General features: G+C 38.5%; 1 protein-coding gene across 2 annotated transcripts; it reads left to right on the forward strand.

Annotated features, from left to right (window-relative positions):
* The first annotated feature begins 2745 nt into the window (after window positions 1-2745).
* LOC131160706 (11-beta-hydroxysteroid dehydrogenase A-like) lies at window positions 2746-6539 on the forward strand. Of its 2 annotated transcripts, XM_058116566.1 has the most exons (7): window positions 2746-3061; window positions 3865-4060; window positions 4150-4241; window positions 5095-5226; window positions 5332-5499; window positions 5868-6132; window positions 6187-6539. In XM_058116566.1, exons 1-7 carry the CDS (start codon window positions 2819-2821, stop codon window positions 6390-6392), a joined length of 1302 nt encoding a protein of 433 aa, XP_057972549.1. In that variant the 5' UTR covers window positions 2746-2818; the 3' UTR covers window positions 6393-6539. The 2 variants fall into 2 exon arrangements, with proteins under 2 accessions (XP_057972549.1, XP_057972548.1); XM_058116565.1 differs by having other exon boundaries at window positions 5868-6539.
* Window positions 6540-15365: the final 8826 nt, after the last annotated feature.

The following is a 15365-nucleotide window of genomic DNA, read 5'->3' on the forward strand; positions in this document are numbered from 1 at the left end:
TGTAGAAAGACATTTGGGAAGGAAAAATTATAGTTAGATTAGTTATGAAATTTTGTATTAGTTATAGTTAGGGTGAAAAGACACTAACCCTTGTCCTTAAGTTTGACAAAAAGACACTAACCTTCCTTGAGGTTTCAAAAAATTTTTGAAATCTCTCTTAAGATTTCAAGAATTCCAAAGACCTCTGAATATTACAAAAAAAAACACAAATCTCTCTTTATATTTTGAAAAAAAAAAAAAAAGTCTTTTAATGAGAGATTTGTGTCCTTTTGTTAAAACCTCAAGGTAGGTAAATAACATTTTTGAAAATCTTAGGAGAGAATTAATGAAAATTTTAAGATCTCAGGGGAGGTCCCTATCATTTTGTCAAAATTTAAGGGAGGTGAGTGTTTTTTGCACTAAAATTAAGGTTAGGTGGGGAACATTTGGTAGTTTTTGGAAACTCGAGGGGCAGACTATTATATTTCTGAAAACTGAGAGATGCTATTGAATTTTACCCATCTTTATTTTTAGGGATGATATTTAGGGATGGCAAAATGGGTTAATGGGTCGGGTTCAAGCGGGTCATAAACTGGTATGGTTAAACAGGTTCGGGTTCGAGTTGACCCATTTAATAATGGGTGACTAACATATAAACCCAAACTCACCCGTTTAATAAACAAGTGGCCCGTTTAAAAAAATAATTTATATATTTTAATTTTTTCTTAATACAGGCAAATAAATGGGTCACCTGGCGAGTGACCCAACCCGAACTCAGCTAACCCATTTAATAAACAAGTCGGGTATAGGTTGACTTGTATTAAACCCTAACCCGGTTTAAACGAGTAGCTCATGAGTCATCCGTCGGGTTTTGACCCGTTTTGCCACCTCTAATGATATTACAAAAAGATTTTAGAAAAGCCATTAATAACTAGTTGTAGAGATAAGCAATAGAAGAATTTGCTAGTATTTATTTTTTACCTTGGAAAACTTTATTTTCTCTAAATAGCTCTTTTAACTTAAATAGAACTTGCCATGAGAAACGTTGCATCATATATATATATTTTAAATAAATTAAATGTGATACATTTAATTTTTTATAAAGGTGAGTTGGGATATATTCACTTGTTAGCTTTACAAAATCAAGAAACAGCAAACTTGGTTACTACGTACCAATAATGCATTATTAAGGAGCACTAAGTCAGTTATTGTTAATGGCAATTGAAGGAGTTAGGGTAGATTTTTACATCCAAAAAAATAGGCACATAGATACGTGGGGAAACAACTCCTCTATATAATTTCTCTCAATATTCTATTTAGTTTCTTTATTTACACTAAAAGTCTCGTACATTCTTTTATCTTTCCCGTAGTAGATTATTAGAACTCCACTAGGAGTTGTCTATCACTTTCTCGATAACATGAAATTTTTATATATCTATATTCATTTGGAGATATGATTTCATAAATATACTATAACTTTTTTTGTAGTACAATAACAAAATCAAACTTTGAGTCCCCCCCTAGGTTGGGTCGGCAACATCAATATTTTTCGTCAATTCACACGATTTTGGGTGATTTCCTCTAATAATTAGGTTGTCAAATTTTTATTATCTCATTACAAGTTATTTAAGTCTACCCCTACTTCCACTACCACTAACAACAACTATCTTAATCCTCCTCAATAATGTACTATTAGCCTACATTGCATATGTCAAAACAATCTAAGTCACCCTATCCTCCTCATTTTCTACAAGTTTTTCCTAACTGATCGCAAGTTCGTTCATTCCTAACTTAATTTATCTTCTAACATTATACCAATCATCCACCTTAACATTCTTATTTTGACAATGTTTACTTTTTGGATTTTTGTTTCCTAGTTGCCCAACATTCAAATACATATAACATAGCTAACCTTAAAATCATCCTATAAAACAACTCTTTCAATTTTTTGGGTATTTTATGATCACACAACATGCTCAAAGCATATTTTTATTATACCCAACATACTTTAACTTTACGTATTATATTTTATTCAATTTCTCCTTTAACTTGCATAATATAGATGTAAGATACCGAAAGCTACTAACACTATTCATTTCTTGACCATGAAATTCTTTTCTTCTCTAATATTCCTCCTATCTAATCGAAACTACCTCACCATTGAATTGAAGTTTGTATGCAACGTAGAGGATGTTACAATTGCTATCTGGAAAAAAACGAAGGTCGATGAAGAACACATGGACCTAGTTTGTGGTGCCATGGGAACCATGGGGGATGAGCCCTTGGCCATGTGCAACTACTAGGAGGAAGGTGAAGGAGAGCGAAAGGAAAAGTTGACAAGGTATGCTGACTAGGATGCCACATAAGCATCATGAATTGCATCAAATTGAAGTCACCATTTTGAATTTAAGTGACAAATTCAATTATTAAATTGGATTAAATTATAATAAACCAAAGTGATATTAGGATTTTCCTAACATTTACTTCTCTCTTTTTAAATTTTTTTTGCTTTGTATCTTTGCCTCATTCAAGGGATATTTAATGCTTCAAAATGAACATTTAAAAAATTATGGACTATATATAGCCTTAAAAAAAAAGTGGTGTTTTTTTTCGGAATCAAGTGGAGCGTTTTCTTTTCCTTTATTGTTTTTTCTCGGGAAAATGCCCATTAGGGATGTACAATCTACGTGTCGCCTCCTCTGCATGCAACATGGACACGTGGCAAATTGCAACCGCCACGTTCCCATCTTTCTGCGTTCAGCTCCTCTGCCTCTGCATGTTTGCCCACAAAACCCTAGCGATAGCTCCATCGCCATCAGCTTAATTCCATCAATGCGAAATGGTTAAGCCCCCCAAATACGTGCTTCACAAAACCCATTCCCCACTTTCCTCTGCCCTCCATTCGACTCGCAAGCTGCTCGTTAACATTGTGATTCCCCCTTTAATCTTTGCTACCTTCCTCACCTTCTTCCTCCCGTTTCTCGCCTTCAAGCTTTTCCTCTCCATCTTCAGATCCATTTTCAGTGAAAATGTCGCCGGAAAAGTCATCCTCATCGCCGGAGCATCTTCTCCTCTCGGCAAGGTTTGTACCCAGCCACTCTCTCACCTTTAATAGCATTAGAGAGAGAGAGAGAGAGAGAGAGAGAGAGAGAGAGGGGGGGGGGGGTTATATATTTATTTTTTTTTTTATCAAGAATCATTGATCAAAATGTGCATATATAACTAAAGGGCCAACCCATAAATTCAGAGCTCTCCTGCAGGATTTAAGTCTTCAAGAGTATTTAGCCTCAAGGATGATTGAGGTGGTAAATTCAAAGTTCTTTCGTTAAATCATCAAAATTCGAGTTTTAGAGGGTATAATTTTTCATTTAAAATAATAATGCATTGAGGAGCAAATTTATTATGCTAATAGATTAGTCAAATACCTAAACGGTTCGTTTGAATCAAAAATTTTTAAAGGAAAAAGAATTAGGAAGAAATGCATTTTTGTTTGTATTTTATCTATTAATATTATTAAAAATAAAAAATTATTTTAGCATGACTATAAATTAAGAAAAATTAAATATAAAATTGAAATTTTATTCATAAATTTAATATATATTTTTTTTTTCTCACTTTTCTTTATAAATCACCCATGAAAATGAAAACTTTTAATATTTTTATTTCCTTTTTTAAATATTTTTCGAATTTCATTTTATTTTTTTAAAAAATAAAAATAAAAAAAAAATAAAGCTTGATAAGTACCAATATATTATTTTGGTGATTTAATCAGGGTTTCAAACACCATTCTTTTTCTGAAAAAGAATGTACATATAACAATAATCAAGCTTTAATTAAGTTTAACTCGTGTTGTGCTTACAAGTTGATGTGTGGATGATTTCTAAGCATCTGGCTTATGAGTATGCGAGGAGAGGAGGATGCTTAGTCCTGGTGGCCGGCGGGAGGGAAGACCAGCTCCGGGAGGTCGCCGACAGGACCCGGCAGCTGGGGTCTCCCTGCGTTATGGCGATTCCGGCAGACGTTTCCAAGGTGGAGGACTGCAAGGGGGTGGTGGATGCAACAGTGAATTACTTTGGAAGATGTAAATTATGCATTAAATTTCCAATTGATTTCATATAATATTGAATCCAAAATTTGGCGGTGTTGATGGGATTTTGTGTGGTGTATCAGTGGATCATTTGGTGACAGATACTGGTATTGCTTCAATTTGCAAGTCCATGTTTGAAGATGTCTCTGATATCACTAGTCTCGCATCCATAATGGTATGAATAGTACTCTACTCATTGCTATAGTTTTTTTTATTTTTTGGAACTAGTCTGTGTTGTGTTGAAATCTATTTGAGTGCGAAAATATTTGAGCAATCACAGCATTCCACATCATCAGTGATAAAATTTTGTGATCATTTTCTTAGAAAGAAATAATTTTTTTAATGGTAATCCCAAATGGGATCAATGCAATTTTATTTACGCATTATGCAATTTAGTCCATCGTTTTAAAATTCCGATCGGTGGCTGGCCGGCGGGATCGGTGAATCAACATGAAATAAACAATTTTTAAATTTGTTTATTTTTTAAATCGAAAATCATCAAAATTAGGATTGGAATTCTGGAGACCGAACAAGGCCCTGGAAAAATGCAAATTGAAGTTGGGGAAGACAGTGAAGCTGACTGTCCCTGCGTCAAGTGTAGTTTGCATACTTACATAACTTTGAATCAAAGAGAGAGCAATTCTGCAGCAAACGGGAAGGCCTTTTCTTCCATGCTTCTGGATGTAATAGATTAGCCATTTCAGTAAGGAGTTTGGAGATGGGATTATTCTTTTTTTTAGAACCCCAATTTTTGCTTATTTTATATTGGATAGTTTAGTTTTTTTAGACATTGGATTTCAACTTGTGTGGGTTGAACCAAACACAATATAAATAAATTTGCCCTACATAAGCTCCCAAACATGAGAATGAAATTTAGAGGCATGATTTTCAAATATTGAATTTGAATGAAATTCACTATATTTGAATTGAGTTAGATCCGTGTCTACACAGATCTATAAGTCTAAGGTAGACCAAGGTGATGAGAATTCCTTTTTCTATAAATTGGGCTGGTATGCCTTCACATGCAGCAAATGAACTTCTGGAGTTCAGTTTACAGCACTCACGCAGCAATTCCACACCTACGAAAAACCAAAGGGAGGATCATTGTGATTGCACCCTCATCTGGACGGTTGCCTTCACCAGGACTCGGCTTATATAATGTGAGCTATCTCCGTTTGTGACGCACTCTTCTAAGCTTGAGAATTGAGTTCCTTCTATGTTGGATTACGAATTATCACTCTAATTTCATGATGGCTTCAATCCAGGCAAGTCGAGATGCACTAATAAGTTTATATGAGACTCTGAGGTTTGAGTTTGGGAAAGACATTGGAATAACAATTGCAGCTCCAAGGTTGATTGCACATGAAATATCCCAATTCGGGGCATTCCTAGCCAAGGATGGACTGACAGAATCTGAACAAGAAATCGGAGATGTAAGTTCTAAGTTTTTATATTAAGCACGCTTATGGAAGTCCCCTAGTCACAAGCACTCATAAACACTACTGACCATTCACCTAAGAAGTCCCATGCAGATGGCATGTGCTTTCGAGAAGAGCCTCTCTTATTTCAAACTTTCCTAAAGAGTCCTAAAGCTCATTTGGAAGCATGGACTCTGACCCTTGGATCTGAAATGTTGCAAATTTTGGAATTGACAAATTTCAACATGATTATGTAATATGTTTTATTCAAATTCTTACAAGTTTCAAGCATTGATTCACACTATCAAATCCTAGCCATGAGTAATAAAACAATTACTGAAATTAACCTGTGTGCTTGATTATCCAAATGCAAATTTTGACAGGTTCAAAGCCATCTCTTCAAACTCGACTCAGCAGAAGCATATGCCAAGGCAATAGTAAAGAGTGCTTGCGGAGGAAAAAAGTACCTGACTGAATCATCTTGGATGAAAGTGGCATTTCTTCTTCAAGTGTTCTGCCCAAAACTACTGTATTGGTGGCGCAGCTCCTTGTCAATCGCCAGGCAGGTGAAATTGGAAATTTCATGGAAGGGAGGGAGTGGCAAGCAAGTCATGGATCTGCACGGACCAATGAATTATCCATCCCCAGGCACAAGCAAGCAACTCATGGATCTGCACGGACCAATGAATTATCCATCTCCAGGCACAAGCAAGCAACTCATGGATCTAAGCGAACCAAAGCATTACCCATCTCCTGGCACAATATATTTCCCCAAGCTCAATGTCCCGAGAAGATCGTGGATTGAAGGGGCTCGAATGTTAAGGTCTTTTGCCCACGCATGGTACAACTCCCCTAGCTCAACGTGGAACGACAGTAAAGAAGACATGCTGGAAAAAACAGTAATTTAGACTTTATGGTCCATTAATGGTAATGCATGGCTGTTGCTTCTTTGATCCATCAAAGTACCCATGGTCACAAAGAGGATGGTTATTGCACAATCTTAATCACTTCAAATAAATCACCGGATCCAGATTATAAATATTCAGAATTTTCCACTCTTATTTGCATTGAAGGCTCTGCAAGTACATATTTCATGTCAATATACGTGTATATATAAAACAAATTAAAATGACTCAAAACAATTAGCTTCAGGAATGTAAAAGAAAATACCTCATTCAGGAATCGAAGAAAAACTGGATTCACTGGAATGATAATACATGGTCATGTATGTGTCGAGCGACCTTTGAGAAGTGCGGCACTAGCTAAAGCACTCTTGCTTAACTAGTCAGTTTATCGTTTACCAATATTCATCCACGAAACACTTTCATTAGCATTCATTCAAATAGTAACGGAAAAAACAGTAATTAATTCATGAAAGTTGTGGCAAGCAAACAGTAAACATTGAAGCAAACGCAATTCATTAACACCTCCGTTGATATTGTGTGTTTAGCGAGGGAGGCAAGTAGGCTAAATACGTGATTTTTACAATGATTGATGAACAGTCACCCTGCCCTAAAGAGGTTTTTATGTAATTATCATCTTAACATTAGGAAACATCAAAGTGACTGATCAAAGTGACTGAGGAGTCATACTGCCTTATTTGGGATACAAATAAACTACTAGTAAAAAATAACTGTACACTAGTATTTACATGATGGAAATTCATCCCAAACACACGAGACAAACGGTCACAGGCAAGCATAATGCCCCGAACAAGCTTAACTCGTGACACTCTCCCTCACTTATGCGGTTGACGTCCTCGTAGACTTTGGCGGTAGGTTCACTTCAAGTTTGTCCACGAATGGTTGAATATCTTCCGCAAAAATTCAGCTGATTTCTTTTTCATCAACGCATTTCCACTTCACTAGGAACTCATGTCGCTTCTTCCTTGAGGATGTGAACTTTTTGTCTGCAAGGATCTTTTTAACTTCACGTCTGTTAGGTTGCACTTTCTTCAACTCTACTCTGTTGGACTAACTTCTACTCAGGTCATCGGTGTTGGCATTGAACGGCTTGAGGCAGCTAACATGAAATTACGGTCTTCTCCCCTGATCTGTCCACTTCTTCATCTGCTTAAAAGCTTTCTCCAGATAGGTTCGAGCAAACTCTGCATTCTGTCTCCCTTCTCTGGTGAAGATGTACACCCTGGGACTCTTTCGTCTGTACGGCTCGCTCACTGTATGAGGTAACAACGGCTGTTGGCCTATAACAAGCTCAAAAGGGCTCTTTTTGGTTGTTGAGCTCCTTTAGGCATTGCCACAGAATGGAGCCACATCAAGTAGTTGCATCTCATTCTTCTGATTGTCATTGACAAAATGGCGCAAGTACTTTTCTAGTAGCTCTCTGAATCTCTTCATCTATCCGTTTGTCTATCGGTGATAACTCGAAGAGATGTCAAGATGTGACCTGAATATACTGAAAAATTCTGTCAAGAAGTTGTCACTGAACATTAAGTCTCAGTCACAAACAATAACTTGGGAAACACCCCAAAAACTCACAATATTCACAAGGAACAATTGTGTCGTCTCCTTTGTCGAACAGTACTTTGGTGCGGTTATGAACGTACCAAACTTCCTACACCCCCCCTTGTCTTGTTGGCAAATGAGACATGTTTGGGTATAATCAACAACATCATCCCGCATGTGCGGCCAATAATACCTCTGCTCCAGTAGTCCTGTCATTGGAGTCATCCTCCGCGAATACCCCTCAACGAACTTACTATAATAGCTAATAAGACCAAGAAAGGAACGCAACTCCTTCACTGTCGTGGGGATCTTTTATTCTTGAATCATCCTTACCTTCTCCATACCCCTCCGGATACGACCTTGTTCAACTACATGACCAAGGAATTTGTTGCTCCACTGAACGAAAGAGCACTTCTCTTTCTTCACATATAGACTGTTTCCCCTCAGCCTATTGAACACCTTCCGTAGATGCTCTTCATGTTTCCTCTGAAACAACACCGATTATCCCAACGGTGCTTTGGAAGGGCGAACACATCCCGCTTCCAATTCATTAAGTTGTTTCCCCAACTCTACTATCTCTGGAGGCGCCATCCGACATGACCCTTTAGCAAGTGATTTCAATCTTGGCAACAACTCAATCTCATGCTCCACAGTCCGTCGTGAATGCAAATTGTGAGGTAGCTTATCTGGCTTCACCTCTTCATACTCATCCAACACCACTTGGATGGTTCTAGGCACCAGCTCTTGGCCAACTTCTTTGTCTACCACCACCGTCCCTAGACATGTCTGCTCACCCTTTCTCAATCCCTCATTGAGTTGTATGGCCGAAAAGGACTTCCCCTCGTCTCCTTTCGCTGCAATGACTTACACCATGCACAAGTGATCTCCCATCAGACACAGGGAACCAGCCAAAGGCATCAGCATTGCCCTCGTCCCCCTTAGGAACTTCATTCCTAGAATGACTGGAAAGTCATCCAATGGCATCGCTGTGAAATTCGCATAACCTTCTCACTATCCAAGCTTCACAGTAACTTACTTGGCTACTCCCAGAGTAGATTGGGCTACAAAGTTAACTGTTTTTATGCGTCCTGTATCCTTCTCTAAGGATAAGTTAAGTCTCCATGCTTCCACCTACAAAATAAAATTATGAGTAGCCTCCGTATCCACCATAGTGCGGGTACTCTTCCCATTAATCCTCAAGTCCATAAACATTAACCATTTTGCTCGTGTAACTTTTGGTGCTTTCGCCTGCTTTTCCAATGCGCTCACCAGCCGCACTGAACCTACCCTCAGGGCATCATCCTCTTCCTCCTTGCTTTCCACCACTTGTCCTGAAGTGGAAGCTTGTAAGACATTGAGTAATCTCTTGCGTTGACACTCACTCACTCTGAGAGGTCCACACAAGTAGCACGAAATTTTACTCTTCCCCTTTCCATTGGGTGTATTGATTCCTTTAGACGACGAAACTTCCTTCGAGGTTGATGATTTAGAGTCAGCTCCCCCACTTTTGGGTTTGCCTTTCTAGAAAGACTTTCCACCGTTTCCCTCTCCACCAAACCCTTTGGACGAAGTGGGGTTATCGCCAGTGTAGTCAGTCAAGCGTTCTGCAGCAACTTGTGCAGTAGACAAGTCTTGAACCCTGTTGGGAATTAACAACAAATTCTCAAAACCTGTGAGAAACAAAATAGAGAAAGAATACACACCAAAGAAAAAAATCAATTACACGCACAAGACAGTATTTACATGGTTCGGCAATTTTGCAATTTTGTAATTTTGCAATTTTGCCTACATCCACGGAGTTGTAGGGATTTCACTACAATCAGGAAGAAAAATACAAAGTGTGGCGATACAATACTCTCTCTCTCGCTCTCTCACGAAGTGTGACCGCTTGACTTAATCACCCAAAATATAATCATTTTATATGCTGCGACTTGGGTCTTACTGCCCAATCCTTCGCTCCATGAACTAAGCCTTAGGATAGAAATCTCTCATTAAAGAAAAGTCAGGTCATCATCCAGATCGAACGCAACTAGGCTCCATAAAAGCCCAACAAATCTCCCACTTGGAGACTAGTTTAATCACCAATATCAACCGCAATCCTCCAAATGAACAATCCCTCATCCCTATAACTCATCCTCCTGTCCTCAAGCTAGAAGACCAACTGAAATTGCACACAGCTTCAGCTTCTTAATAGTGACACCCTTAGCCAACATGTCTATCGGGTTCTTAGATCCACAGATCTTCTCAAATATTACCAGTTTATCTTCAACAAGGTAACAAATAAAGTGGTATTTTGTCTGTATATGCTTCGACTTTGAATGAAAATCCGAATTTTATTGCACTCTGATTGTCACTGTGTAGAATGTCCATCTTCTACTTCTACCCAATTCGTCTAAGAAACCATGTAGCTAAATCATCTCCTTTCCAGCTTCAGTTGCTACAACATACTCAGCTTCTGTAGTAGACAAAGTAACAATCTTTGCAAATTTGAAACCCAAGATATAGTTGTACCACCCAGACTAAATACAAACTCAATAGTACTCTTTTTACTATCATTATCACCAGCAAAATCAGCATCTACATAACCCTGCAGTTTCAAAGTTGCACCTGTAAAGTAAAGACATGTATTTGATGAACCCCTCAGATATCTCAGAATCCAATTGACTACCTCCTAATATTGCTTTCTTGGCCTACTTATGAATCTGCTCACAACTCCCACTACATGTGCAATGTCTGGCCTTGTACACATCATAGCATACATCAAGCTACTAATAGCTGACGCATAGGGCACCTTGCTCATATGGTCCCTTTCTTCTTCTATCTTCGGTGATTGTTCCTTGCTTAGTTTGAAATGACTACCCAAGGGTGTGCTCACTGGTTTAGCTTCATTCATGTTGAACCTGTTGAGAATCTTCTTCACATACTTTGATTATGAAAGCTTCAATGTACCATTAGCCTTGTCTCCAATGATTCTTATTCTAAGGACTTACTTTGCAGCTCCCAAAACCTTCATTGCAAACTGTTTTAACAATTGCTTCTTCAGGTTATTAATCTCCTCAATGCAAGACCCTACAATGAGCATATCATTTACATATAACAGTAAAATGATGTAAGAATTGTCAAAGAACTTAACATAAAAGCAGTGATCGGCTTCACATCTCTTGAATCCAATTTTATACATAAAACTGTCAAATTTCTTATACACTTTTTTGGAGCTTGTTTTAGACTATACAAGCTCTTTCTCAATTTGCAGACTAAATTCTCTTGTGCCTGGACAATGAACCCTTCTGGCTGAATCATGTAGATGTCTTCCTCCAAGTCACCATGAAGGAATGTCGTTTTCACATCTAACTACTCAAGATGTAGATTTTCTGCAACCACCATTCCCAATACCAGTCTAATTGTTGACATCTTCACAACTGGAGAAAATATTTATGTGAAGTCAATGCCCTCCTTCTGCTGGAACCCTTTGACAACTAATCTAGTTTTGTAGCGCTTGCTACCATCATGTTCGTTCTTTATTCTGTACACCCACTTAATGTGCAAAGCCTTCTTCCTTACTGACAATTCAGTCAGTTTCCATGTTTGATTCCCCAACAAGGAATCCATCTCATCCTTCATGGCTAACTCCCACTTGCTTGAGTTTTCATCCTGCAAGGCTTCATCATAACACTCTAACTCACCACCATCAGTTAACAGGAGATAATTTAAAGTAGGGGAATAACGTTGTGGAGGTCAAATGGTCGTGGAAGATCTACGGACCGCAGCTACAGATGCACTCTGATTTACATGTGATTCTCGTTCTCCTAATCCTCTTCACTCTTTTCCTAGACAGTACTTTCATTCAACTCATCTAAGTTAACAAACTCATATTTCTTCTTATCTATCTCTGCGACATCTGACACTACAGTTGACCTGTCCTTGTACATAACATGTTCATTAAATATCACAATTCTACTTCTGATGATTTTCTTATTTTGTTCATCCCAAAACCGATAGTCGAATTTCTCATCACCATAGCCAATGAAATAACATATTTTGGACTTTGCATCAAATTTACTACGAGCATCAGAATCAATATGAACATAAGAAACACAACCAAAAACTTTTAAGTGAGAAAATTTTACCTCTTTATGGCTCCAAACCTCTTCAAGAAGTCTGAACTCCATGGGAACTAAGGTAATCGGTTTATCAGGTAAGATGCAGTACTAACAGCATTAACCCAGAAAGTTTTTGGTAGTCCAGCATACAACCTCATACTCCTAGCACACTCATTGAGAGCTCTGTTCATGCGCTCAGCCACACCATTTTACTATGGTGTCCAGGAATGGTTTTTTCCATTTTGATTCCATGTGCAGCACAATACTCTCTAAACCCTCCGTCTATGTACTCTCCTCCATTGTCCGACCTCAAACACTTTACTTTCAAACCTGTCTCTGTCTTAACTATAACTTTCCACTTCTTAAAAGTTTTCAAATACATCATATTTATTTTTCAGAAAATAAACTTACACCTTTCTGGTTGAGTCATCAATGAAAGTAACGTAATACCTTGAACCTCCAAGGGATGCAACGGGAGAAGGCCCCCACAAATTTGTGTGCACTAACTCCAATTTTTCAGCCTTTGGTGTCCTGCCAGCTTTCAAGAAACTCACCCTTTTCTTCTTTCCTAGCATGCAGCTTTCACACAAGTCAAAATCAACAGACTTTAATTTTAGTAGTTTCCCTTTTGACAGTAACATTTTCATCCCTTTCTCACTCATGTGACCAAATCTGCGGTGTCATAAGCTTGTATCAGTACTTGCTTCAACAACTGCAATTGTGTCTCTTGGACTTGAGGTCATGTATAGAGTACTATATTTCTTTCCACGAGCCAATACTCTGGCTCCCTTTGTAACCTTCCAAGTGCCACCAACAAACAACACTACATGCCCTTTATCATCAAGTTGTCCGACAGAAATCAGATTCCTTCTCAAGTCAAGAATATGTCGTACCTTCTCCAGTAACCAAACAGACCCATTGGGCAACGACATCCAGACGTTTCCCATACCCACAACATCCAAGGTTGTACCATCAGCCAAATACACCTTACCAAAATCTCCTGCTACATAGTCCTGTATGATTTCATGGTGTGAAGTGGTATGAAACGAAGCTCCTAAGTCCAAAACCCAATCATCAAGTGGACTGTCTACTGCAAGAAGTAATGCATCCTGTACCTCTTCTGTTACAGCATTAGAAAAATCATCCTCATTCTTCTTTTTAAGACTTTTGCATTGTCTCCCAAAGTGACCCGCTTTTCCACAGTTCTAGCATTGCCCTTTTTGGCCAGATATAGATTTACTTATGTTCCGATTATAATTTCTGGATTTTGATCTACCCCAATCTGAATTTCGGTCATTACCTTTGCCTTTTGTCTCAAGGTTTAGGGTAGAACCAGATCCTGAGGTTTCACCCGCATCTCTTTAGCGAATCTCCTCAGCCAGAATTAAATCTCGTATATCATTGTACTTCAGTTTTTCTTTTCCAGTTACTGCCATCCTCATTGCCTCCCAACTGTTGGGCAACGAAGCCAAAACGATCAGTGCACGAATCTCATCATCAAAATCAATTTCTACAGACGATAATTGATTTGTGATAGTATTAAACTCATTCAGATATTGTGCTACTGATGCATTCTCTACCATCTTCAAATTAAACAATTTCTTCATCAGATGTACCTTATTATTTGCTGACGGTTTTTCATACATACCAAACAAAACCTTCATCAGATCTATTGTAGTCTTCTTCTTCACAACGTTGTGTGCAACAAACCTAAACAGAGTTAATCTTATAACTCCCAGTACCTATCTATCAAGGAGAGTCCATTCCTCGTCCTTCATAATAGCAGGTTTTTCTCCTAGAAGCAACAGATGTAACTTCTTCCCATAGAGATAATCCTCGATCTGCATCCTCTAGAATCCAAAGTCTGTGCCATAAAACTTTTCTATTTCAGACGCATTTCCTACTTCCTCTGCCATTGCTCCCACTCAAACCTAACCCTAGGCTATGATACCAGTTGTTGGTAATTAACAACAAATTCCCAAAACCTGTGAGAAACAAAATAAAGAAAGAATACACGCTAAAGAAAAAAATTAATCACACGCACAAAACAGTATTTACATGATTTGGCAATTTTTCCTACATCCACGGAGTTGTAGGGATTTCACCATAATCAAGAAGAAAAATACAGAGAGCGCGGCGGTACAATACTCTCTCTCTCTCGCTCTCTCACGAAGTGTGACCGCTTGACCTAATCACCCAACAAACAATCATTTTATATGTTGCAGCTTGGACCTTACGGCCCAATCTTTCGCTCCATGGACTAAGCCTTAGGATAGAAATCTCTCATTAAAGAAAAGTCGGGTCATCATCCAGATCGAACACAATTAGGCTCCACAAAAGCCCAACAAAACCCTTTGCCTATGAAGTTCAATTCTTGCCCACGGTTTCATCCCTTCTAGAAAATACAACTTGTCCTTCTCCGATATGTCCTGGATATCCAACATCAAAGTAGAAAATTGTTTCACATATTCTCTGATTGACCCAGTATGTTTGAGGTCTCTCAGCTTTCTCCTAGCATTATACTCATCATTCTCAAGAAAGAATTGGATCTTAAGCTCTCTTTTCAAGTCTACCCAACTATTGATTACACAGCTTTCATTTTCAATTTCTTTGTATTTGGTACGCCACCATAGTTTGGCGTCACCAACCAAGTACATGATCGCATCCACCTTTTCCTGTTCTGAGATCATCCTCACAATGTGAAAGTACTGCTCCACATCAAACAAGAAATTCTTTAACTCCTTGGCATCACGGACACCCCCATATGTCCTCGGTTTTGGTACCTTGGTCTTGCTAACTCCTGAAGTGTTGGAGTTCCCCATAGCAAGAACCATCAGATTCAGTTTTGCATCTAGATCTACCATTCGAGATTGCAAAGTTTCCACTATATGACGAAAGTCCTTTGACATCTCACTTAGCGAACTTGCTTGATGCTTTTGTGATCCCATCACTTCATCAAGAAGTTCTCTCATCTGGGCCACCTCCGCGGCCACAGTGTTGGTTGTTGCCTGTGCTTCCAGCATGCTGATCCTCTCAGCATTGTTTGGTATCATGGTCACTTACCAAAGTTTTCCAAATCTCACAACGAAGGTAACTGAATTCTCGTAGCAACTGAGCCTCGACTCTGATACCAAGTGTCACGGGCCAATTATTTTCACACCTTTGTGAAGGTTCGTTTGGCGCTAGCTAAAGCACTCTTACTTAACTAGTCAGCCTATCTTTTATCAACATTCATCCACGAAACACTTTAATTAACATTCATTCAAATAACAGTGGAAACAGTAATCTATTCATGAAAGTTGTGGCAAGCAAGCAG

The sequence above is a fragment of the Malania oleifera genome, chromosome 7, assembly GCF_029873635.1.
Source record: "Malania oleifera isolate guangnan ecotype guangnan chromosome 7, ASM2987363v1, whole genome shotgun sequence".
Taxonomy (NCBI): Eukaryota; Viridiplantae; Streptophyta; class Magnoliopsida; order Santalales; family Ximeniaceae; genus Malania; species Malania oleifera.

Coding starts and splice junctions, on each gene's coding strand:
- LOC131160706 (XM_058116565.1), top strand. CDS start 2,819: ATGGTTAAGCCCCCCAAATACGTGCTTCACAAAACCCATTCCCCACTT. Junction 3,062..3,864: donor CATCTTCTCCTCTCGGCAAG/GTTTGTACCCAG, acceptor ATGATTTCTAAG/CATCTGGCTTATGAGTATGC. Junction 5,500..5,867: donor CTGAACAAGAAATCGGAGAT/GTAAGTTCTAAG, acceptor AAATTTTGACAG/GTTCAAAGCCATCTCTTCAA.